General features: G+C 40.8%; 1 protein-coding gene across 2 annotated transcripts in view; it reads left to right on the plus strand.

The window, feature by feature from the left end:
• zfpm2a (zinc finger protein, FOG family member 2a) overlaps positions 1–27,684 on the plus strand; it is a 939,997-nt gene that overhangs the window by 701,554 nt on the left and 210,759 nt on the right. For both annotated transcript variants that reach the window (XM_043688412.1, XM_043688413.1), the window contains exon 5: positions 19,173–19,284. In XM_043688412.1, the coding sequence (XP_043544347.1) occupies positions 19,173–19,284 (112 nt within the window). The remainder of the gene's footprint in view (positions 1–19,172; positions 19,285–27,684) is intronic.

The raw sequence follows: 27,684 nt of genomic DNA on the forward strand, positions 1-27,684 counted from the left end.
CCACGACTTCGGGCTGCTCCCCCTCCCCCTTAAGGACCCGGAAAACACGATCAGAGACGTCACGTACCCTTGCACCTGGGAGGCAACATACCAAACGTGAGTCTCTCTCGCCCCCACAAAACCGCCTATCTGTGCCCCGAACTATTGAGTCCCCAATAACTATTGCTCTGCTCTTCTCCACCCTTCCCTTCTGAGCAACGGGGACAGGCTCTGTGCCAGAGGCCTGAACCCCATTGCTTACCCCTGGTAAGTTGTCCCCCCCCACAAGTATCCAAAACCTGTTTCAGGTTCCAGGGTTTAAATGTTTTAGTAGGGTCAGAGGTGGGGGTAAAAGAGGGGGAGGTGTGGCATTGCTTGTCAAAGATAGTATTACAGCGGTGGAAAGGACGATGGATGAAGACTCACCATCTGAGGTAGTTTGGGCTGAGGTTAGGAATAGGAAAGGTGAGCTCACCCTGATAGGAGTTTTCTACAGGCCTCCTAATAGTCCTAGAGATGTAGAAGAAAGGATTGCGAGGATGATTCAGGAGAAGAGTGAAAGTAATAGGGTGGTTGTATGGGGGACTTTAACTTTCCAGATATTGACTGGGAAAGCTACAGCTCGAGTTCGTTAGATGGGTCGGTGTTTGTCCAATGTGTGCAGGAGGGTTTCCTGACACAATATGTAGACAGGCCAACAAGAGGTGAGGCCACACTGGATTTGGATCTGGGTAATGAACCAGGCCAGATGTTAGAATTTGAGGTAGGTGAGCACTTTGGGGACAGTGACCACAATTTGGTGACTTTTACTCTAGTGATGGAGAGGGATAAGTGTGCATGCAGGGCAAGAGTTATAGCTGGGGGCAGGGAAGTTATGATGCGATGAGGCACAACTTAGGATGTGTGGCTTGGAAAAGTAGGCTTCAAGGGAAGGGCGCAATTGATATGTGGAGCTTGTTCAAGAAGCAACTATTGAGTGTCCTTGATAAGTATGTACCTGTCAGGCAGGGAGGAAAGGGTCATGTGAGGGAGCCGTGGTTTAATAAGGAATTGGAATCCCTTGTTAAAGGGAAGAGGGCAGCCTTTGTAAAGATGAGGCGCGAAGGTTCAATTGGGACGATTGAGAGTTATAAGATAGCCGAGAAGGATCTGAAGAGAGATCCTTAGCCCCAAGTGCCAGTTAACATAGGGTCATAGAGTCATAGAGATGTACAGCATGGAAATAAACCCTTCGGTCCAACCCGTCCATGCCGACCAGATATCCCAACCCGATCTAGTCCCACCTGCCAGCACCCAGCCCATATTCCTCCAAACCCTTCCTATTCATAGACTCATCCAAATGCCTCCTTCATGTTGCAATTGTACCAGCCTCCACCACTTCCTTTGGCAGCTCATTCCATACCTGTACCACTCTCTGTGTGAAAAAGTTGCCCCTTAGGTCTCTTTTATATCTTTCCCCTCTCACCCTAAACCTATGCCCTCTAGTTCTGGTTTCCCCCACCCCAGGGAAAAGCCTTTGCCTATTTATCCTATCCATGCCCCTCATAATTTTGTAAACCTCTATAAGGTCACCCCCCAGCCTCCGACGCTCCAGGGAAAACAGCCTCAGCCTGAGGGTGAGAGGGGAAAGATATAAAAGAAACCTAAAGGGCAACGTTTTCACACAGAGGGTGGTACAGGTATGGAATGAGCTGCCAGAGGAAGTGGTGGAGGCTGGTACAATTGCAACATTAAAGAGGTATTTGGATGAGTCTATGAATAGGAAGGGTTTGGAGGAATATGGGCCAGATGCTGGCAGGTGGGACTAGATTGGGTTGGGATATCTGGTCAGCATGGACAGGTTGGATCAAAGGGTCTGTTTCCATGCTGTACATCTCTATGACTCTATAAAGCCCTGTAAGGAGTCTGCTCATTAACACCTTGAGATAGATTCAGACAAGATTGACATTGCCATTCATTTTCTTATCTTGACTGATGTTTCTCATCAACCCTACCACAACCAGCCCTTTTACCCATTCTTCTATGCCCCCAACTTCTCTGTCTTTCCCTGGATCCCTCTTCTGTTGTTCCAGGCCTTCAATGCTACTCCAGATCAGCCCCCTCACCTATTATCTCCAATACTGGCTCGCCTGAGTTCTATGAAAGCTGCCCTTCTCCTGGTCTCTCGGGTACTATCGAGTCAAACAGGGTAAACTACTGACCTTACACACAACTCCGAAAGCCAACTATTACATTCCACTGGTCAACAATTATGAATAGAGTGTCATGAGATTCACGTACATTGCTGACTCAATCCTAAAAGTAGACATAATTTAAAAATGATATATTTTAATGGGTAGTTGTTCCATGTAACTATATTACAAGTATGAATCCACTATAGGCTAATGTAATGCTTAACATGCCTCTCACCTTATCTCTGCATATCAACCTGTCATCAGGAAATCAAAATGTTGCACCCTGTCTAATAGAGTAAGCCAGCACTCAACATTTCCATCCTTGTAGACACCAAAGAAACCTTTCTCCACCCCTTTCAGTTTCTCTGCACCTTGACTGTTCTTTTCTAAACATCTGAGAAACTTTGATCAAATCACCCATTCTTCCAAATTCCAGGAAATATAACCTTGTAATTTAATGTTTAAGCTCCAGGCATCAGTATTGTAAATCTATGTTGCACTGCTTCTGAAGTCAATGTATATTTCCGAAGGTGGGGTGATGCCCAAAATAGCTCACAATATTGCAGATGTTATCTAAACAGAGTTTTGTTTTTCCGTAACATCTATCCCTTGTATTCTTGTCATCAGATGGTTGCAATTTTGTTGCGTACTGTATTTTGACACCTGCGTTACAGTCCTTGAACAGTTTAATTTCAATTTGGAGGCCAGGAATGCTGAAGCAGTAATTCAATCAGTAGTTTCGCTATCATCGTGGAACGCAGATTCTGAAGACTGAATTCCATCTGTTGACTCCCTCTTTATTATCTGGTGTTGGTTCCAATAAGAGCTTTCATTTGTTAGCTGCTTGATAATTCAGAGAGTGTATCTGTACACCCTAGTTTTGTCTCCTATAGATTGTACCAGGCATACCTTATTTTCTAATAAAACATAATGTTGGTTCACTTTCATGTTCTCCCACACACTTCTCATCTTTTTGTTTCATCTTGTGTTGTTGGCAGACTTTAGCAGATCCTTGTCATTTTATTATTACCATTCTTTGTCTTTTTTTGTCAGTTTGTGGTGGGGGGGGTAGAACCTTTGTCAATCAGTTACTTCATGCAGTAGCAGTTGAAAGTGATCAATGGGGATGCATTCATCTCTGCAACATCTCACAATATGAAGTGGAGTTATATGATGCATAGAAGGGTTCTGCTATGTGGAAATTAGCAGTAGATTAACTGGGTACAGTATAAATTGGCAGTTATGTTGTATATATCATCTCTGTTTTCATTCTGATATGATATCTATAGGTCTTTGTAGATATATTGTGTCTAAAGTTAACAGGAGCACCTTTTGACATGATACCATCTTTGTTTAGTGAAGGCAATTGTTTCTTCTTTAGTTTTTTGAGCGAAGGAGGGTCTGATCCATGGAGCCCATGACCTCCATCACAGTGAGACAAGCTTGCAGGTTTCATATCTGCTGGATCTGCAACAGAGATTGAATCCTGTGCTGTTAGCATCAATCTGATTCACATTGGTTGTCTCAGCACTGGGACTACAGTATACAATCTAACTTTTCCAAACAAATTCAAGTTTATTCCTAAGGTTTTGGTGAGAACTTCTGAAGCAATCTCACTTCCATTATTTATTAATCGCTGCTTTTTCTTGGTTTGTTTTGTGCCCATGAAGATGCTCATATCAAAGTATTTCAATAGTTAAAGTTCCACATGAACAGAACTATTTTTGAGAATGTCATGGAAAAATATGCATTTCAAAATCACAGGTAGAATCTTGTGGAGATGACAAGGATCTTTGCCACCACTGAACCCCACTTCTACAAAAACACTAAAAGTGATTAATGCATAATTGACACTTCACAAGCCACCAGTGGGCTTCCCTCTAGGATTAAGGACCCTGATGGTGGAAGTCCTGCCTATCAAGTGATTCTGGCCAATCAAAGCCAGAAGATTTTCTGTACTCAGAAGGGGCAGCGAGGACTGTTGGTATTACATGCATCTGAGCCATCGATAGGTAAATGGTGGTAGGGTGGGCACTAAAAAGTGGTGGTCACAGGTCCGGGTGGAGACTGAAAAGTAGGGGAGTGCAGAGGTTTTCATTGGGAACCTCCTTCAGACACTGAGTGCCTTTGAATGAGGGAACTCCTAGTGGGAGTCCTGTTTGCTTATTGTGTTCCCCTCATGACAAGCCCACCTTCCCCCCCCTTCCCAAGATTAATACTGGCAATGGTTAAATGAGGTCCTTGTATGGCCACTGATTGCATACGTAAGGGCCTCAATAGGCAATAGGACCAGAAGACCACAGGCTTAATTAGGGTGGAGCCAAAATCTGGTGGGATCCTTAATCACCACCACCCCACCTCCTTCACCAGATTAATTGCTCCAATTACCAAATCTACCATAAGGGAAGGCACTAGATTCTGCTCAGAATCTCAGCATCTTTGGTTATTAATCCATCAGCGATGAGAACAGTGTTTCCTCTCCAGACTGTCGTGACCCTTCATGATTTTGAATACCCCTATCATATCTCTTCTCAAGCTTTCGGAGCACTGCTCGTTCTTCTGTTGAAGTCTGAAGGACTTCACCTGATATAAGACTGGTGCTCCGAAAGGTTGTGATTTCAAATAAACCTGTTGAATTATAACATGGTATCATGTGACTTTTGACTTTGTCCATCCCAGTCTAACACTGGCACCTCCACATCATATCCCTTCTTAGCCTTCTCTCCAAGGAAAACGGTCCATACCCTTCCAATTTATCTATAACTGAAGTTTCTCCATTCCTAGAAACATTCTTGTGAATCTTTTCTGTACTCTGTCTAATGCTTTAACGTCCTTCAATGAAATTATCCAGAATTAGATGCAATACTGCACTTGAGAGTGAAGCATTGTCTCATACAACTTTAACGTAGAAATGCTTTTGTTTTCTGTGCTCCTGTAGATAAAGTCCAGGATCCTGTATGCTTTATGAATTCTACTCTCAACTTGTATTGCCAACTTCAATGATTTTTTAATGTGTATTTGTTGATGGGATGCGAGCATTGCTGGTTAGGCCCAAAATCAAAGCTCATCACTAATTTCTCTTGAGAAGTTTGTGGTGAGCTGGCTTCTTCAACCACACACTTGTTATGGGTAGGACCACCTATAGGAGCGAGTTCCAGGATTTTGACCAGCGACACTGAAGGAATAGTGGCATATTTCTAAGTCAGGATGGTGAGTGATTTGAAAGGGAACTTACAAGTGGTGTTCTCGTAAGTCTGATGCCTAAGTGTTTCTAGATGTAAGACATTGCAATATTGGAAGACGTTAGATGTGCCTAGGTAAATTTTGCAGTGCAAATTGTAGATGGAGTGCACTGCTGCTTCTGAAATTCAACAGTGGAGGGAATGAAGTTTGAGGTTAGAAGATAGGGTGATCCTCAAGCTGCTTTGTTCTGGATGGTGTCAAGGTTCTTGAATGTTGTTGGAGCTGCATTCATCCAGGCAAGTGTGGAGTATTCCATTACACTCCTAACTTGTACCCTGTACATAGCAGACAAACAATGAGCATAAGAGAAGGAGTTACTTACCTTAGAATCCTTTGCCTCTGACCTGTCCTAGTTCTATAGTATTTATATGGCTGGTAAAGCTTAGAATCTAATAAATGGTCAACCTGCATCCCACCCTTCCAAGGGTAATGGAGGTTCCATGCTGGAAATGCTATTGAATGGCATGGGGCAATGGTTGGATTCTCCTTTGTTGCTGGTTATAGCCTGCCACTTGTGTGACACCAATGTTACTTGGCACTTACCAACCCAAACCTAGATATTGTTGAGTTAATAAAAATAGTTCAGTTTAGGAAGCCTGGTCAGCATGGATGAGTTGGACTGAAGATCTGTTTCCTGCTGTTTGACTCTTTGACTCTGCATTTGTACGTGGACTATTTCAGAATCTGAGAACTCACGAATGGTGCTGAAGTGAAATTTCAGGTTCTGACCCTATGATGGAGATAAGATCATTGACGAAGACTTTCATAAGGCTTTTGACAAGGTTCCATTCAAGAGATTAGCAAAATTAAAGCTCATGGTATCGGAGGTAAAGTATTGACGTGAGGACAGAACTGGTTGGCAGACGGGAAGCAGAGAGTTTGAATAAATGGGTCCTTTTCAGAGTAGCAAGTAGTGACGAGTGAGGTACTGTAGAGTTCAGTGGTGGGACCCCAGCTGTTCAAATTACACATGATTTGGACAAAGGAATTGAATATAATATCTCCAGATTTACAGATGACAGCAATCTGGATAGCAGTGTGTGCTTTGAGAAGGATATTAAGAGGCTGTAGGGTGACTTGGACAGGCTGGCTGAGTGGGCAAATATTTGGCAAATGCAATACAATGTGGATAAATATGACGTTATCCACTTTAGTGGCAAAGGCCATCTGAGTGGTGGCAGTTTAGGAAATGGCAAGGTTCGACGACATCTGGGGTGTCACGATGGAACAATCATAGAATCATAGAGATGTACAGCATGGAAGCAGACCCTTCAGTCCAACACCCAGCCCATATCCCTTTAAACCCTTCCTATTCATATGCCCTTCCAGATGCCTTTTAAATGCTGCAATTGTACCAGCCTCCACCACTTCCTCAGGCAGCTCATTCCATACACACACCACTCTCTGCGTGAAAACGTTGCCTCTTAGGTCCCTTTTATATCTTTCCCTTCTCAGTCTAAACCTATGCCCTCTCGTTCTGGACTCCCCCACCCCAGGGAAAAGACCCTGTCTATTTATCCCACCCATGTCCCTCATGATTTTATAAATCTCCATAAGTCACTCCTCAGTCTCCGACACTCCAGGGAAAACAGCACCAGCCTTTTCAACCTCTCCTTTTAGCTCAAATCTTCCAACCCTGGCAACATCATTGTAAATCTTTTCTGAACCCTTTCAAGTTTCACAACATCCTTCCAATAAGAAGGAGACCAGAATTGCACGCAATACTCGAAAGTGGCCTAACCAACGTCCTCAACATGACCCCCAACTCCTTTAATCAATACTTTAACCAATAAAAGAAAGCATACAGCGGCACATTAGCTCAGTGGTTAGCACTGCTGCCTCACAACACCAGGGTCCCAGGTTTGATTCCAGCCTTGGGCAACTGCCTGTGTGGAGTTTGCACATTCTCCCCGTGTCTGCGTGGGTTTCCTCCGGGTGCTCCGGTTTCCTCCCACAATCGAAAGATGTGCCGGTCAGGTGAATTGGCCATGCTAAATTGCCCATAATGTGAGGTGCGTTAGTCAGAGGGGGGTGGGTTACTCTTTGGAGGGTCAGTGTGGACATGTTGGGCCTCTTTCCACACTGTAGGGAATCTAATCTAATACCAAATCGCTGAAGATTCGCATGCAGGAACAGTAGGTGTTTAGGAAAACTAATGGCATGCTGGCCTTCATAGCGAAAGAATTTGTATAAAGGAATAGGGATGTCTTGCTGCAGTTATACAGGGCCTTGATGAGGCCACACCTTGAATATTGTGTGCAGTTTTGCTCTCATAGATTGAACAAAGGCATTCTTGCGACTGAGGGGGCTTAGTGAAGGTTTACCAGACTGATTCCCAGGATGGCAGGACTAACGTGAAGAAAGACTGGATTGACTGGGCTTGTACTCACTGGAATTTAGAAGAATGAAGGGGATCTGATAGAAACAAACAAATCCTGATAGGACTGGACAAGCTAGATGCAGGAAGAATGTTATTGATGTTGGGAACTAGGGTTCACAGTCTAAGAATAAGGAGTAAGCCATTCAGGACCGAGATGAGGAAGAACTTCTTGACTCAGAGAGTTATGAACCAGTGGAAGAATTCTCTAGTACTAAAAGCTGGTAGAGTCCGTTCGTTAGATATATTCAAGAGGGAGCTGGACATGGAAAGCATCCCTTGCAGCTAAAGGGATCAAGGGAAAGAGAACGCAATAGTGGGATACTAAAATTTCATGATCAGCCATGATCATATTGGATAGTTGTGCAGGCTCGAAGGGCCAAATGGCCTACTCATGCATCTAATTTCTATGTTGCTATATTTGTATGAAGCAGGTGAAGGTGGTTGAGCCTTGGGCATTACCCTAGAGAATTCCTGCAGAAAAGTCCTGAAGCTGAGATTACTGACCACAAACAACCATAACCATCTTCACTCATCCTTGGTCTGATTCCAACCAGCAGAGATCTTTCCCCTGATTTCCAGTGACTTCAATTTTGCTAGGGCTCCTTGAAGTCATAATCAGTCAATGGCAGTCATGCTCACTTTCCCTCTTGTGGCCTTAAACTCAATGGCAGTCATGCTCACTTTCCCTCTGGAATTCAGCTCTTTTGTTTCAACAAAGGTTGCAATACGGCCAGGAGTTGATTGGCCCAGGTGGAACCCAACCTGGGCGTTAGTGAGATGGTTATTCCTTAGCTAATGTTTGATAGCACTGTTGATGCTGCCTTCTATCACTCTGCTGATGATGTGGCAATAATTGTCTGGATTGGATTTGTCTTACATTTTAATATCAGGAATTTGCTAGGGAAGATTTCCACATTGTCAAGTAGATGCCAGTGTTGTAGATGTATGCCTTGAGTACTAAAGCAGGAATGTTGTTAGGGCCCATAGCCTTTTATTTAGTGGCTTCAACCATTTCTTGGCATCACATAGAGTGAGTCAACTTATGCACACACATATATATATATATATATATATATATATATATAGGTGCCTATGAATGTACTTTATTTTACATTGTCTTTCTGCATTCCTCCCACCAAATAATCTTTTCACACTTCTCTGCATTAAATTTCACTTTTAGATTTGATTACTTACAGTGTGGAACAGGCCCTTCGGCCCAACAAGTCCATACCGACCTGCCGAAGCGCAACCCACCCAGACCCATTCCCCTACATTTACCCCTTCACTACGGGCAATTTAGCATGGCCAATTCACCTAACCTGCACATTTTTGGATTGTGGGGGAAAACCGGAGCACCCAGAGAAAACCCATGCAGACACAGGGAGAATGTGCAAACTCCACACAGTGAGTCGCCTGAGGTGGGAATTGAACCTGGATCTCTGGCGCTGTGAAACAGTAGTGCTAACCACTGTGCCGCCGAGCCACCCATTATTTGATTTGTCTGCTCAATCCATCAACATTTGGAATCCTTTGGTTCTACACTATCAACTTTATGATATGGATTTCCAAGTTTCATGTCATCTGCAAATTTTGAATTTGTTCCCTGCACACCAACTTTTAGGTCATTGAAATATATCAGGAAGACAAGGACTCCTAACACTGACCCCTGGCGGGCTTCACTGTAAACTTTCTATGATTCTGAAACACAAGGATTAAACAATACTTTGTTGTCACTCAGCCAATTTAAAAAAAAACTGTGATCTGAACTATACAGCAGCAAATCAAATGTGACACTTGTCCATCCCAAATCCCACTCTTTATGTGAAAGTAAAGTCTTAAATGCAGTTATGGAATCCATATTCTTGGAGAGATATGATTGCACCAGAGAGTGTGTAGAGGAGATTTTCCAGTATGTTGCCTAGGCTGGAGATTTTTAGTTAATTTAAGAGATTGGATAGACTGGGATTATTCATCTTGGAACAGAAGAGAGACTGAGGGAGGACATAATTGAGAAGTATAAGTTTATTTGGGGAAGAGAGGAAGAAACCTTTTTTCCTTTGGTGGAGTGATCAATAACCAGGGGTATAGATCAAATTAAGGGGTAGAGGTTTAAAGGGGATGTGAGGAAGTAAATTACACCCAAAGGGCAGTGGAAATTTGGAACTTACTGCTTGTATGGGTGGCTGAGGCAGAAACACATAACATTTAAGAAGAATTTAGATGGGCCCTTGCAATGGCAAAGCATACAAGGCTACAGATCAAGTGCTGAACAATTGAACTAGAATACTTAGGTGATTATGTCTGATTGGCACAGACCCGATAGCCTAAAGGGCCTTTTCCTGTGCTGTAGACCTCTATGACTGTGACTCTAGCTAATGACATAAAAGCAGCAGGGGCAAGTTTCTGACAAAAGGTGAGGCTCACTGGAGCTCATGTCAAAAGCTTGCTGCCTACATTTTTAACAATTCAACTCACAAGCACTTCAACTTGATTAAGACCCAACCAGTTGTGATTTTATATTGTTTACTCCACTATTTGTTTGATGTACAAAGAAAATGTTTTGGAGTGAGTTATCCTAGTTATGAGGAAATGTAGGAGGAAGGCCAGATAAAGAGTTCTGTAACAAGATCATGAATGCATATATCAGGAGTTCACTAGTTAAGTTCACTGTGTATGCATCTTAATGTGCTTTACCTATTTGTTGTTTTTAGGCTGCAGCAACAAAGGAGAGAGTGAGCAGAAAGAAAGCCTGCAGATAAAAGATAAAGTTGCTTTATTCTTATCAGACCATATGGTTGCACTCCCATTAGAGAGAAATGACTGGTGATGGTTTAACCTAATGATCAGCACAACTTGGCAAGGGTAGAAGTTGAGAAGGAGAGTCCTTCATGGTAACCTCAGCCAATGCAGGAATTGAACCCATGCTGTGGCATTAATCTCCATCATAGTTCAGCTGTCAAGCCAGTTGAGCCAATAGAAATAATACTATATGGTGGAGGGGTAGCAGGTGGGGGTTTTGATGAGGGTGGAGATTTGAATGGTGAGAAAGAGACAAGAAAGCCAGTGGTCCAAGGCCATTGTCCAGATGGGTCATAGATCTGCTACTGTGTGATGACCAACAGGATAGAGAAAACAGAAGGCCAAGTAAGTATGGAGAAGACACTCTCCTACCCACAGAGTCTATGGCGAAAGAATGACCTAGCTTTTGCTGTCAAAATTCCAGTGTCTTCAAAGACTTTCTGGGGAGACTATGACTGCCCTCTGTGAGGTGTTTTCTGCATGTTGCTCTCACGATAATATTAGTCTTGAACTTTTATATACTATGGATATTTGAGATACCAGCTGATCAGGATGGTGAATTACTTGGAGAGGAATTTGCCAGTGGTGGTGTTCCCATACATCTACGGCCTATTTCTTCCAAGTGTTAGGCATGTGGGCGCTGTTGAAGAACCCAGTTGAGTGATACGTGTATCTTGTTGATAGTACACAGTACTGCTACTGTACATTAGTGGTGAAGTGGGTGAATGTGGAAGGTAATGGATTGAGCACCAGTCAATGAGCTGTTTTTTTCTGGAAGATGTCAAGCTTCTGGAGTGTTGTCAGAGTTACAGACAAGCATAGAACTATTCCATCACACTCATGATTTACGCCTTACAGATGGCAGGCATGACTTGGAGAGACAGGTGGTGAGTCATTAACAGCAGATATTACACAGAGAAAATGACATTGGATCACGCCTTTTGGATCATACATTAATTGCTTAGTGTAAAACTTATTAAGGACTATTTTTAAGTAACTGAAAAACAGAAAAATGTATTTTTTCTTTAAGCTGCATAGAGCTGCATGGTCAAACTATACTGGAGTGAAGTGAGACAGAGAGCATATTTGGGAATTTTTATCCAATGTGCGAATTTGATGATGGGCGAAAAGAGGTGCTTTCCATAATGTTTATTGCAAGAAGCTATACTTATTGAGCAGAAATTTCAGTGAAGTGGGGAGGAAATATTGCTTTATAAACTGCTGCTGTTACAGACTATCTCACAACATTTGGGAGTTTGAAAAACATACATTTTTAAAACAACCTAACACAAGATAAGTAATTTTATAGCAAATGGCACAAAAATAAGAACAAGGTAAGGCAGCTAGTGCAGACAAGTCATGAACATTTTAGGCCTCCTGCATTGTAGCAATTCTGTGATTTTGTGACTTTCTTCAACCCCCCTTAGCCTATTTCTTTCCCTAAGAAGAAGTCTAAGGGTTTTTCTCCTCTTTGGATTTGTTTAATTTATTCAATGCATCCCTTTTGGATTTTTAAATACACTTTATTCATTGCTCATCTCATCATTCAAAGTTGTTTATCTGTTCTACTGCCTGATAAATACTGAAGGGAAATAATTATTTAATATTTCAGCCATTTCCCTATTGTTACCTGTACCATTATCTTGGCTATCCTTTAATAGTCTTATTATCTTTGCATCCTTCCTTCTTTTATCAATGTACCTGTAAAATAATTTGCTATTTTGTTTTATCTTCCTTGATTTTTTTTCAGTGCCTGTTTGTTTTCCGAATAGTTTTTATTTTTTTCACTTCCCTCCTAATCCATACACAATTTTTCTAATTGTGCAGCCTCTGCATGTCGTCTCAAGGTATTGGATTCTTAAGACTGATTTTTTCTAAATATCTTTACTCATACATAAAGTTCCACTAGTATTTAGTTTGTTCTTTCCTTTTACCAAACTCTTATGGGCATAGTATTAAATATTTCTTATTGCTGTTCTCCATGGTTGTTTGCCAATATAGTTGCTTATTTCATTTCCCAAGTTCTATTTGCTCCTGAGAATAAACAAAGTAAGCTATTAATGTTAAGCAAAATTAGGACTGCTGAAGAAACTCATCACGTATGGAGAGAAAACAGAGTCCATGTTAAATCTGCTTTCTCCTGACAGATCCTACCAGACTTGTTGAGTTTCCTCGAGCAGTTTATGGATTTCAAGCATCCGCAAATCTTACTTAGATTACTGGCAGTGTGGAAACAGGCCCTTCGGCCCAACAAGTCCACACCGACCCGCCGAAGCGCAACCCACCCAGACCCATTCCCCTACATTTACCCCTTCACTACGGGCAACTTAGCATGGCCAATTCACCTAACCTGCACATTTTTGGGATTGTGGGAGGAAACCCACGCAGACACGGGGAGAATGTGCAAACTCCACACAGTCAGTCGCCTGAGGTGGGAATTGAACCTGGGTCTCTGGCACTGTGAGGCAGCAGTGCTAACCACTGTGCCACTGTGCCGCCCACTTAGTTTTATATGATTTCCTAGTTGTTCCCCTACTTCAACTTCTCTTATCTATTCTGGTTTATTCCCCATTACGAGATTTTTAAAAAGGAGTAGGATAAGTTGGAAAGATGTTAAGGACATATTGTCAAAACTCCATACAATTTTCCCTCTATTACTTATTTATTCAAAATATATTAGTATAGTTGAAAGCCTACATAATTTTAATTCTGTTTTTCTTAACTCACCTTTTTTATTTGTCACCTATTCGATGGTTTGCATTGCTACATCTATTAGTCTTATTGTTCCCTTGTTATCTTTTCTCTTTAACTATTACAAGGGGGCATAGCTTTAAATTAAGGGGGGGTAGGTATAGGACAGATGTTAGGGGTAGGTTCTTTACTCAGCGAGTCGTGAGTTCATGGAATGCCCTGCCAGTAGCAGTGGTGGACTCTCCCTCATTATGGGCATTTAAGCGGGCATTGGATAGGCATATGGAGGATAGTGGGCTAGTGTAGGTTAGATGGGCTTGGATCGGCGCAACATCGAGGGCCGAAGGGCCTGTACTGCGCTGTATTCTTCTATGTTCTATGTTCTATTAACCATACAGATTATTTTTGTCTTTCTGACCGATGAGTCCTTTCTTCTATTTCCATTATTTATCCCAAACAAGAACAACTCCCGTTCCTTTTTATCCCACTTTAGATTTTTAAAATATGTGTTCCCCTGCAATATTTAATTTCTTGACCTATTATTCTATAATCATGTCCAAGTAATCCATATTCTATCTGTTTCCTCTCAAAACATACTTACCTCCAACACCCCTTTATTATGGGCACTGTGTTTTTTTGATGTACAGACATTCAATCTCACTTTAATTGGGTATTCTTTCATTTTATTTTTAAATATATTTTAAAGCTACTTGTTGTCTTGTCATAAGTGTCTTCACTTAGTTTCTTCTTTCCTAGATGGTGCTGCCCATCTCGATTGCATTTATACCAGTTTCTCTTTAGGCTGCTTATTTTCTTATATTTCTAGTAGATCATGCCCTCCCCACCCCCACCCCCACCCCCGATTCGCTATGCTCTGCACAACATTGTGCAACAGCAAGGCTTGGACCTGTGTGAATAACAAGATATAGGGCTCAGATCCTCCTCAGGCAATTCAGAACAGAAGACTGATTGTCAACCGTTGGCTGATTCTGCCTGGGATATCAGGGATGTCCTTGTTAACGCAAGGATCACTTAGGTTGCACTAGAGAACTGTTGTCACCAGAAAATGCAACAACAACTCTTCCACCCATCACTATGTTAACACAGAGCAGTTCCATAGCCAACCAGCTGCCCCATTTGTATCCTCCAGTAGTTCCCATCATTCATATAGAACATAGAACATAGAACAATACAGCACAGAACAGGCCCTTCGGCCCACGATGTTGTGCCGAACTTCTAACCAGCTGCCCCATTTGTATCCTCCAGTAGTTCCCATCATTCATATCTTTATATTCTTCCTCAAACAAGTTAAGCAGGCATCTTATTCACTCAGCAGTCAACAATGACAAGATGGGAAAGGGACAAAGGATGAAGGTGACAGGGATCTCAGGAGATGTGGAGAAAAAAAGATGGCTGTGAGGAGTGATTGGATAGAGTGAAATTTTGAGAAAACAGCAGAGAGTTGTGAGTGGAATGTATAGAACTGAAAGTAAACGAATAAATCATCATATATACATTTCAGATTTGCCTGGTTGATCAGAATGCTTTTTTCAAAATGGTAATTTGGGACAAAGCTAATAGTTCCATGGGATAATGCTAATTAATTAAAGAAAGACCATGTGGATTGGTTGGTAAATGTGTTTAACTAACATGCTTGATTTTATTTATGGTATCATGGAGAATTAATGAGCTTAATCTTGTTAATATGGTGTACATGGGTTTCCAGATGAATTTGATAAAATACCAGTCATGGGTTTGAGCAAGAGAATGACGATGTGGGGAGGAGTGGTGGGAGGCAGTGAGGAACAACAACAAATTAATAACTTCATAGACAAATGCAGATGAAATAAGTAAAGCCAGTATAGGTTTTTTTAAGGACAAATCATGTTTAACTAACCTCCATGAGTGTCTTGTGAAATAACAGAGGGGATTGATGAGGCTAATGCTATTGATGGGGGGTACTTAGACTTTCACATGGCATGTCAAAAATTACCACATAACAGGCTTTTCAGCAAAGTTGGAGCCCATAGAATAAAAGCAACAGCTGCTTAAAGTGCCCTGAGGGAGTAACACAATTTCTTAGTGGTCAGTATTATGATCATAGATGCTCTTAATATTTATTAATGAATGGCATAATGCTTGAAAGTGTTATGAACTGTGAAGGGATGTTATTAAACTTCCAGAGGATGGAATAGACTAACAAGAAGCAGATGGAATTTAATGCAGAAAAACCTCATTCACTTTGATAGCAGGAAAATGGAGGGTCAATTTAACATGATATACATCAAAAGGTGACACAAAGACAGAAAGTCTTGAGTATGTATGCCCCTAAATTGTTAAAGACTAAATTGAGAAAGCTTTCAATAAGCCATAGTGTATAAAAAGGGCTTAATATTTACTGAAGTTGAGAACAAATGCAAACTACAAATCACAGTTGAAATTTCCTGTATATTCTGATTTAAGCAGAAGTTGTAAAAGTGTTTTCTGCCTAGTTTGGGAGATATAATCTTACAATTGTTACAACAATCACTATTGAGTCCTGTGTTAAGGATTTAAAAAGTTAAGTTTTGGTTTCAGTATAAGGTGGATTAGAGGTTGTTTACTTTCAGTTTGTTTCATTGTGCCAATGTGTGCTTATGTTTTAACTTTCAACTCAGCTGAGAAGCTTTTAGAATTTACAATTAAAATGAATGCTGGCTATGTGAGTATGAAGTTACAGAGAAAATGTGGCTGCACATACATTTGCAGAGCACAGGTGATCATTGATCTTCTTCTGGCTTACCTGCTTATGTTGCTTTGCCCAAGGAACAGCACTGACCCCGGCTGCAATTTGTGAACCAGGTGACTTGGTCTGATGTTATCTTACAATTATTCCTACAGCATGGAGATGGACCATTCGGCTCATACCGATCCTCTGAAGAGCATCTCACCCAGACTCATTGTTTACTCTATCTTATCCCCATAACCAGGTATTTCCCATAGCTTGGAGAAAGTGAGGACTGCAGATGCTGGAGATCAGAGCTTAAAAATGTGTTGCTGGAAAAGCGCAGCAGGTCAGGCAGCATCAAAGGAACAGGAGAATCGACATTTCGGGAATAAGCCCTTCCTGAAGAAGAGCTTATGCCCAAAACGTCGATTCTCCTGTTCCTTTGATGCTGCTATTTCCCATAGCTAACCCACTTAGCCTGCATATCACTGAACACTATGGGCAATTTTGCATTGCCAATCCAACTAACCTGCAAATCTTTGGACTGTGGGAGAAAACCAGAGGAAACCCACACAGACACAGGAAGAATGTGCAAAGTCTACATTCACAGTCAACCAAGGATGGAATCGACTCCAGGTCCCTGGAGCAGTGAGGTAGCAGTGCTAATGATGAAGCCATTGTGCTGTGGTCTTTTCTGGTTGTCAGCAGGAAGAAAACCTAACCTCCGCTTCACCAGACTGTGCATAAATCCTTCTAATTCCCAATCGATGGAGCACAGGCAAGTTTTTAAAAAATTTTCCTGTGTTACATCCTTGGTGTTAACAGTCTAGCAACACACTGCGAGGGGCTGCTCCTAACTTGCAGATGGTGTTTAAATATGGCGGCAGCCTCTTTCACTGCACAATTCTTGAGGAAGGACACCTAAACGTCCATTAGATAAGGAATGAGGTGAAGAATGGAAGATTGTTTGAGAAAACTCACTTCAAGCCATACAGCCATGGACCAGGAGTCATGAATCTCACCTGACCAAATGCTTCAACTGAAAATGAGAAGATTGCTCTACAATGTGCAGCTAGTAAAAGTAGCAATCAGCAAAGCAAATAGAAAATTGATCTGTTTAACCAAAAGAGTAAAAAGACAGAAGAGTCCATGATCAAATTGTGTAAATATCTAGTCAGAGCCCATTTTGAATGCAGCATCCAATTCTAGTCACCAAAGAACAGATTGAGACATTTAACATTGGAGTCAGTGTAGACTTGAAGCAGAATAAACCTTATATTACAGCAACAGACAGAAGAAGTTTAAACATTTCATTGTACCAAGAAAACATGAGAGGCCATCCTATGAAGAATATCAATGTAACTACTGAAGAAATAGGACTAGACTGAGGTCATTTTGGCCTCTCAAGCATGCCCCATCATTCAGTTAAATCATGGGTGATCTGCCCCAGGCCTCAACTCTTTTTTTTTGTTTTACCACAGCTATTCCTCCCTGATTTTTCAAAAATCTGTCTACCTCCGTTTTTAATGCTTTCAGTGCTTTAGTGGCCTGAAACCTTGGAGAGAGAATTCCAAACATTCACTACCCTCTGAGAGAAGAAACTCCTTTACATTTCAGTTTTAAATGAGTGACTACTTATCTGTAACTACATCTCCGCATTTGAAGTTTTCCTGTTAGTGGAAATATCTTCCCAATATCAACCCTGTCAAGCCCCTTCAGAATACTGTTTTTTAAATAATACCTCTCGTCATTCTTTTAAATTCTAATGAATAAGTATGTAACCTGCTTAACTGTTCTTGATAAGTACAAACCTTTCATCCCAGGAAACTCCCTAGTGAATCTCTGTTGAGCAGCCTCCAATGTCAGTTTTTTTTAAAATAGAGACCAAAACTGTATACAGTACTCCAGGTGTTGCTTCACCAACACAATGTAAAGGATGTAGAAAAATCAGCTCTGAGTATTATTTTAAGCTGTGATAACAGAGGTCCAATTTCAGCCTTCAAACAGTAGGATGTAATTTTAGAACTGATACCACAAAATTCTTCATCACACAGGATGTAAACAATACGTAGAACAGAACTCCTAACAAACAAATGATTAAAGCAGGTGATAAGTAATTAAAGAGGAGAAAATTGTTTCTACTTAAAATACTTTATAAATGATAATGAAGAAAACAAACTGAATGGCTAGCAAGTGGTTTAAAGTTGTGACAGACATAAAATATTTTATATACACAGTATAATATGTAATAATATTAGATAGCAATATTAGAAGTAGATAATATTAGATAATATTAGAAGTAGCTGCAAGCTTTGGAAACCAGTCATTGTTTACATTGACAGTTAAGGAGGGATTAAAAGTTTTTTTTGCAATTTGTAGAGAGCTTGATAGTGAGCTACATTTAATAAGTATTTGGATGTACACTTGTGATGACAAGGCATACAAAGGCTATAAGCCAAGTGCTGGAAAATGGGATTACAATAGTTAGGTGGTCAATTTGCTTAGCACAGACCCAATAGACTGAAGGGCCTTTTTCTGTACTGTGGACTTCTAAAAACATCAATAATGCATTTATTTTATTCATATTCATGTATATGTATGTATGGGAAATGGGATAGTTATCACAGATCATCAGTCATGAGTTTACAAATAAAAAATGTTCTATGTAGACATGCATAAAAATAGCAATGCTAATAACAAATACATTGTGTACTTCTGAACTACCTTGAACCATCATCTTGTTTGCCATCTTAAATCATAATTTGCAGTTGATATATTCCACTTACAAGTCTATCACAGCACCATATTGAATAAACAAAAAAAATCTACTTTGGAACTTGCAGCCTTGGTGACCTTTAACCATTTCATCTAACAGGAAGACAAAGTTCCTAAAGTTCACCAGCAGGCTTCACAGTTTCTTGCCAAAGTCATTTTTAGTTTAAACCCAAACCATTAGAGATGCATTCATCTGGAAGATCTGATCTGTTTTTATTTCGAGACTTCTGGTTTAATAATTCTGTCAATCAGAAGAGATACTATACTCAGTAAGCCTTTCTCTGTCCTCTATAAGAACTCAACAAGGGATTTTGGCTTTGGCTTATGTGTTTGGGGGTTAAGTTTCTTTGAAAATTAGTATTATTCATCAAGTTCTTAATCACAAAAAACAAACGGCATCTGTTTATTATCTTCTTTTGTACAGAAGACAAAAGCGGCTGTCCCTATAGTAGTACATGCTGGTCCCAAGTGGCTGATGGATGTGACTTGGCGAGGAACAGAGGATAACAACAACAATTGTGTTGTGTACAGCAAAGGTAAAAATGTATTCTTTTTTATGTGAAATTATATATGCAAATGTGTGCACCTACAGAATGGAATTGCTTTGTAACTGAAATTGCTTGAGTTTTAAAAAATATTTTGGCTGTTATTATATTTTTATCCAAACTACTATGAGGACAACCACAATTTACCATAATCAGTGCTTATAATGACAATAGGCTTGGGAGACCTATTACAAAGAGCAATCACTGCAGAAAAAAAAACAAATGTTATTGCCAATATGTCCCAACTTGAATTCAAGAGGCATAGATCAGTTTACATCCATTCCTCCCCATCGAAAAGAAACATTGATTCTTTAATCTGTGAATCGAGATAAAGATATTATTGTGTTGTAGAACTAGTTTGTACCACAATGGAGTCAATCTCAATCCTCAAGACCAATATGCATTTTCTGTCCTAGTGGGAATGAGGCTGGTGGGATGGGGATGGGGAGAATATAAATCCTGTTTCATGGTTCATCCGAAAATCCTTGTGAACACAAATATTTTTCACTCGCAGAGACTGAAAGAACTGAGAGAAACCATTCATTACTGACAAAGTAGCATCAATGAAATGTGCATATGAATAACAGTCCAATGAGTTAATTGATGATGTACTGCCACATCTGTGAAGAGCCAAATGCTGATGATTTGATGTGGAAGTAGCAAGATAAGAATGAGCAAACAAAGATTGCACTCCTGGTTAATAAGAGCAAGTGTGTGGTGTACTCACGGTGAAGTTCGTATCAGAGATGCATGATTACAGTTTTCAACCAATTATTATTAGTGGCCTTGTATTTCAGTGGTACAGCATGTTTTAAAAAAGCATTGGGATAGGATCGCAAACAATGTTCCGTCTAAGCTAGTCAATGTGCAGCCATTCCACAATCAAAAATGTGCCATGGAAGAACAATGAATTGTATTTATCGAGCACTCTTAACATAATGCCAAGTCCAAAAGGGCTTCACAGAGGAATTAGAAAACAAAACAAAACGGTATTGAGTCACGTAAGAAAACCATAATCTAAGAAAGAGGTAGGCTTTCATGTATTCTTTAAAGGAAAAAAGTGAGGCGAAAAGTAAGTAGGATTTTCAACTGCTTGGGGCAAAGGCAAATGAAGGCATGACCAGGAACTGTTAATTAAAATTGGGAATACTCAGCCTCCACATTATGATGTTTTCAGCAAACTGTAATTAGGGCATCTGCAAGATTCTCACTTCTTTCTTTAAAACATATGTCACTGACAAGAGGGTGAAGTAAATTAATTTATTTTTCTCTCTCCTTGTCCGCCTGCATTTGAAATGATCCGTTTTTTATTCTTTTTCTGCTTTGAAATTATCAATGATGTGTTCCCCAAAACTCTGGGGAAGTTAAATTTTAAAATGATCCACAACAGATTCTTCACAGTTAAAACAAAGCAGGATTTATTAACAATTTATAGAAGCATGTTGTCCTTCAACACACACACCAGCTGAAATAAAGGAAATAGAGGAATCCATAATTTTAAATTACTGAAAAATCAATAGATTTGGCATCAATTCATGTGAGTTAGTGTTCAGTTAGTCAATCTGCAATAAACTGTTGCAGTTGGCTAGTCTAGTAGAATTCTTTTGTAGAAGTCAGATACAGATAGATTGCAGTTGAAGGCAAGAACAAATTTCTTAATGGCTGGGAATTAGTTCACTTTTCAAGCAAACTATAGGATTCTTCTCAGAAATCATGATTTTGAGAGCATTTGAGACTTTGAACAAGCTAGTCAACTCCTTTGCACTTGCTCATGATCCCCACTCACAGCTTTTCTTTCTCCCTGGTTAACCATTATTCATTACTTTGCCTGACCAAATGCTGGGCTCTGTCCGCACCTATCACTTACTCCTTTACCAGCTACCCTGTCACGACTCCCTACCCAACCCTCTGTCTTCAGCATATGTATCACTTTTTTCTAGCTCCTACCAGTTCTGAAGAAAGGTCAATGGACCCAAAATGTTATCTCCACTTTCTGTCCACAGATGATGCCAGACCTGCTGAATTTCTCCAGCAATTTATATTTTTGTTTCTGCTTTTCAACATCTACAGTTCTCTGTTTTATTTTATACTAAACCAGGCATTTAGCTGTTTTTGAGCTTTTTTCTATCCTAATGGTAGACTGAGAAAAGAATTTAAAACTATATAATTAAACATGTTAATATCTTACAAAATAGTTTTGATGCATCTGGTTGAAATCATTGTTTACTCTAGCAGAGACCACTCCCTCCCCACCCACCCCCCCACCCCCACCCACTTCCCCCACCCCCACCCACTTCCCCCACTCCTGACCCCTTGCAGAACTCATTAGCACCATCTTAATTTTAGGCATAACAGTTTTCTTTCAAACAAAATCGAACTATGGATTCACAACATCTGTAAATCCTTTCTCAGGTTTAATTAGAATATCTGTACAGTTCAAAGGTGTGACACTCAAGGTTAGATATTGTCTAATAGAAGTTTTTTGGAAAGGATGCTTGGTAGCCACCTTAACAAACATATAACATAGAACCGTACAGCACAGAACCAGACCCTTTGGTCCATGATGTTATGTTGAATATAATGCCAAATTAATGCCTAATTCCTTCTGCCTGCCCTTGATCCATATCTCTCCATTCCTTGCATATTCCTGTGCTTATCCAAAAGTCCCTTAAATGCCCCTATCATATCTGCCTCCACCAACGTCCCCTACAGTACGTTCCACACTCCTGCCATTCTCTGTGTAAAACAACTTGCCCCTCACATGTCCTTTGAATTTTCCCCCTCTCACCTTAAATTCATGCCCCTAGTTTTAGACATTTCAACACAACAAGAAAAGATTCCAACCATCAAACCTATCTATGCATCTCATAATTATAAAAACCTCTATCAAGTCTCCCCTCAGACTCCGCCACTCCAGACACAAGAACCCAAGTTTTTCTGGCCTCTCCTTCTAGCTCACATCCTCTAATCCAGGCAGGATTCTGGTAAACATCTTCTGTGCCCTCTCGAAAGCCTCCACATCCTTCCTGTAATGTGGCAACCACAATTGAACAAAATACTCTAAATGTGGCAAAGTCTTATAAAGCTGCAACATGACATCTTGACTCTTATACTCAATTTCCCAACCATGAAAAGGCAAGCATGCTATTCACCGTCTTTACCATCCTATCTACTTGCGTGGCCACTTTCAAGGAGCTATGGGGTTGAACCCCAAGATCCTTTTGTATATCAATGCTGTTCAGAGTCCTGACATTAACTATATACTTTCCTTAACATCTGATCTCCCAACGCGCAGCACTTCACACTTACCCAGATTAAACTTCATCTGCCATTTCTCCGCCCATATCTGCAACTGATCTATATCCCATTGTATCTTTTGACAACCTTCTACATGATTCACAACTCCACCAATCTTTGTATTGTCTACAAACTTACTAACCCGCCCATCTGCATTTTCAGCTAAGTCATTTATATACATCACAAACAGCAGAGGTCCTAGTATGGATCCCTGCAGAGCACCACTAGTCATGGACCTCCAGCCAGAAAAACACCATTCCACCATTACCCTCTGTCTTCTATGGGCAAGCCAATTCTGAATCCACACAGCTAAGTCACATGGATCTTAATTTTCGGGATTAACTTACCAAGAGGGACCTTGTCGAAAGCCGAACTAAAATCCGTGTAGACAACATCCACTGCTTTGCCCTCATTGACTATCTTAGTCACCTCTTCAAAAAAATTCAATGATGTTAGTAAGTCATATCCTACCCTGCACAAAGCCATGCTGTCCCTAATTAGGCCATGCTTTTCCAAATGCTCATAAATCCTATCCCTAAGAATTCTCTCCAATAGCTTTCCAACCACTGATGTGAGAATCACCAGTCTATAGTTTCCTGAATTATCCCTATTTCCCTTCTTGAACAGAGGAATGACATTAGCTACTTGCCATTCCTCTGGCACCCCGCCAGTGACCAGCAAGGATAAAGAGATCTTGGTCAAGGCCCTAGCAATCTCCTCTCTTGCATCTCTCTAAATAACCTGTGGTAGATACCATCAAGCCCTGGGATCTTATCCACCTTAATGCTTTTCAAGAAATGCAACACCACTTCTTTCTTGATCTCAAGTGCCCGAACATATTAGCATACTCGATACAAAAATCACTATCCTCCATGTCCTTTACGTGGGTGAATACCGATGCAAAGTATTCATTTAGGATCTCGCTCACATCCTTTGCTTCCAAGCATAAGTTCCCTCCTTTATCCTTGAGTGCTCCTACCATCTCCCCAATTATCCTATTGTTTTTAATGTATGTATAGTATGCCTACTTGCCAAGGTCATTTCATGGCCCCTTCTTGCTCTCCTAATTCCTTACTTGAGTTCTTTTCTGCTTTCTTTATATTCCTCATGGGGCCTGTCCAATTTTAGCCTTCCAAACCTTACATGTGCTTTTTTTCCCTTTTTACTAAATTCACAACCACCCTCATTATCCAACAGTCCCTTACCTTGCCATCCTTGGCCTTTCTCCTTACTGGACATTATGATCCTGAAGTCTCATCAGCAGGTCTTTAAACAATTCCCACGTGACAACTGTGGACTTGCCTGATAACAGCTCCTCCCAATTGTCCATCACTTGTTCCTTTCTAAAAGGAGAGAATATACTTTTTAAGAAGTAATTGAGATCTCTCTTCTTGTCCGCTTAGCCTAGGATTTGAGATGGACACCAATTGGCCTGGGAGGTATGGTCATGTTACTGTTTAATGCCATTATTTTCTTTATTACTATTCTTTGCCTTATGTTAATTTGGGGTAGTCCTTTCCCAGATTCAATATTTACTTCATTGGGAATTCTGGCAGACTGATTGTGAAAGCTTTGTGGATTTGCCCTTTGATTCCAACATTCAAAGGAAAACAAGGATTGGGAAATAAAATAGCTCGCTTTCACACTGAAAATAAAGTAAGGAGGTCCTGTATGCCTAGTTTTCAACCCTGGTTAAAAATGCAGCTATATATTCTGAACACTGTTGTAAATGTTATGGTATATTTGAACACTGAGATAGCATGTAAATAAGGCAGGTTGTTAGGCCTCCAACTACTTGCGCACCTCCAACTTGTCCCCTATATTATGAGCATATTCAACAGCCAGCAGCTTTCACAGCGTTAGTGCTAACAGGCAAGAAGATTGGTGTCTCATTTGTGGGATCCCTATGGCCTTTGGGAACACTCCTCCCAAGACTTCTTGTTCTAGCAGTAATCACTGTTTTCTGCTGGCACTGGGCTTAGACCTCTCAGGCTATCTGATTGGTCTGCAGCTCTTGAGGATGATTCATTTTATCTGATCCAATGAAGACCATCCCCAGTGTACACAGGACAGCAGATTTCATGTTGATGAGATACCATCAAATGTTTAGTCCTGGGCCTGAAAATGATCTCACGGTCCAGAAAATTTACCCCAGTGTTACTATAAAATCCCTACAGTGTGGAAGCATGCCATTTGGCCCATCAAGTCCATAGTGACCCTCTAAAAAGCATCCCAGCCAGACCCACTCCCTATCCTATCCCTTTAACCCTGCATTTCCTGTGGCTAATTAACCTAGACTGCACATTGCTGGACCACTATGAGCAATTAACATGGCCAATCCACCCAACCTTCACATCTTTGGACTGTAGGAGGAAACTGGAGCACCCAGAGGAAGCCCATCAGACATGAGGACAATGTACAAACTCCACTTAGACCTGAGAGTGGAATCGAAGCCAGGTCCTTGGCGCTGTGAGGCAGCAATGTTGACCAATGAGTTACCATGCGGCCCTTCTTTCTTCTTTCATTTTTGGAATCTAAAAAAATTGGATATAAGAATCTGACTAGATTTCTATGGGATTAATCTTTTGTTTTGAATTATTAGTTTCAGCTTAAACCTTGCCCACTGAAGGCACACACCAGTAAAACTCACCACCTTATATCAGATTCCTCTTTCTACATGTCCAGGAAGTTTTGTCTGACTGACCACCTCATTGAGTGCAGTATCACTGCTGGGAAAGAAGAGTATTTGGGAAATGGTCATTTGGTATTGGTTTGCATTGAACACATTTCTTTGTTATTGTAGAATCCTTCTGTCAGGAACAAATTGCCCATCGTAAATTTCAGTAGTGTCAGCAGTGTATGGAAGCTATGCCACTAATGTTAATGTTAGTCTGAGCACTTGGCCTAGGAAAAGTGTGAAATTAATAAGCGTTGCTAAAGTTAACATTTCATGCGAGTCAAATGTTTTCTTCTTTTAAACATCTGCAGGGAATAGGCGGGACTGGAGTTTATCAGCTGATATCAGAATTCTAAAAGAATATTGAGCATGCTTAGCTGTCAAAGTTTGTCACAATGCATTATCACTGCAGAAAATCATATTATTACAGTATTAAAACAAAATTGAACCCTAAAGGAACATACAAGCCAGCACAAAGCTGAAACATAATTATGCTTTACTCTAATAATTAAAATTAAAATAGATTAATAAATTATCTTTCATTAAGCTGAGTAAGAAATGGTTTGCAGCAATGTAGAATGCCATGGTGTATTTTAGAAGATGTGAAGATAGGAGCAGAATCAGTTCCTAAGATGCTATAAAATTGAAAAGTATACCCAGCACAAACACTAAAAAAAATGTTTCTAAAACAACAAGAATATTCTACTGGTATGCAATGTTGCAGCAGTTCATTCACAAGTTCCATGACCCCTTTGTGACAGCTTTTTGTATAAGCATCATTCTGTCAACAGTGTAATGCTTTAGCTACTCTATGAAATTTCTTTTGAACATGGTTTGGAATGTGTGGTGTGGTGCACTGCATTGCAGTTTGCTGCTGTTTCTATCTCCCGTACAGTTAATTAGATTGTTCCAGGGCCATTGCTGCAAACGCATACAGAATAAATACAAGGTTACAAATAACCTGGGAATATGATGACTTGTGTAACTCACTAAGTTCTTTTACCAGCTTTGATGAATTTAGTTGCTCATCACACTTTACAATGCATGCTCAGAAGCAATGATGCACATGTAATTGAGGAGTAGTCTATGACACTATCAGTAAGATTGACCACTACATGGTCCTTCACATTGAAATTACTCTCAATCGTATTCGATCACCATGCTAAATGGGATAGACTACAAAAAAATCTAGAAGTCAAGATTGGGCTTCCATGAGGTGCCTGAGCCATTGACAGCAGCAAAACTGGACTACAACACAATCTGCAACTTCATAGCCTAATATATGCCCCATTGAACCATTACCATCAAGATCGGAATCAACCTTGGTTCAATGGACAGTGCTAGAGGGTATGCCAAGAACAGCAACAGGTATACTTATGTAAGGTATTAACCAGCAGAAGCTATCCAGCAGAAGGACAACTGTGTGACAAACAGCATAAGCAGTAAGTGATGGACAGAGCTCAAAAATCCTACAACAAATAAATCAAAGCTTTGCAGTCCTGTCATATCCAGTTGTGAATACTGGTGGGCAATTAAACAACTTACTGAAAGAGGAGGTTGCACAAATATCCCTGTCCTCAATGGAAGAGCCCAAGACATCAGTGCAAAACATAAGGCTGAAGTATCACAGCAAGCTTCAGCCAGAAGTGCTGAGTGGCTGTCCTATCTTGGCCTCCTCCAGTAGTCTGGAGCCTCAGAAATGTCAGTTCGTTAGCCAGTTCGATTCACTTCAGGTGATATCAAGGAACGGTTCCAGCAATATTACTGAAGAATTGTCCTTCAGAGACTACTGCTCCCCTGACCAAGCTGTTCCAGTTAAAATACAAATTGCCCAGTTATGTCCTGTATAGAAAAAGCAGGATAAATCCAACCTGGCCAGTTACTACCCATCATTCTACTCTCGATCATCAGGAAATGATGTAAGATGACATCAAGAATGCTAACAAGCAGCACTTGCTCAGTAACAATCTATTTAGTGACACCCAGATTGGGTGCTCCAGGGCTACTCAGCTCCTGACCTCATTATAGTCTTGGTTCAAACATGGGCTAAAGGGCTGAATTCCAGTGGTGAGGTGAGAGTGATAGTCTTTGACTCAACGTCACGTTCGACTGAGAGTGACATTAAGAACTGAAAATGTGTTGCTGGAAAAGCGCAGCAGGTCAGGCAGCATCCAGGGAACAGGAGAATCGACGTTTCGGGCATAAGCCTTCTTCAGGAATGAGGAAAGTTTGTCCAGCAGGCTAAGATAAAAGGTAGGGAGGAGGGACTTGGGGGAGGGGCGTCAGAAATGCGATAGGTGGAAAGAGGTCAAGGTGAGGGTGATAGGTCAGAGGGGGAGGGGGGCGGAGAGGTCAGGAAGAAGATTGCAGGTTAGGAAGGCGGTGCTGAATTCGATGGATTTGACTGAGACAAGGTG

Source organism: Chiloscyllium plagiosum, chromosome 4 (assembly GCF_004010195.1).
Source record: "Chiloscyllium plagiosum isolate BGI_BamShark_2017 chromosome 4, ASM401019v2, whole genome shotgun sequence".
NCBI classification, from domain to species: domain Eukaryota; kingdom Metazoa; phylum Chordata; class Chondrichthyes; order Orectolobiformes; family Hemiscylliidae; genus Chiloscyllium; species Chiloscyllium plagiosum.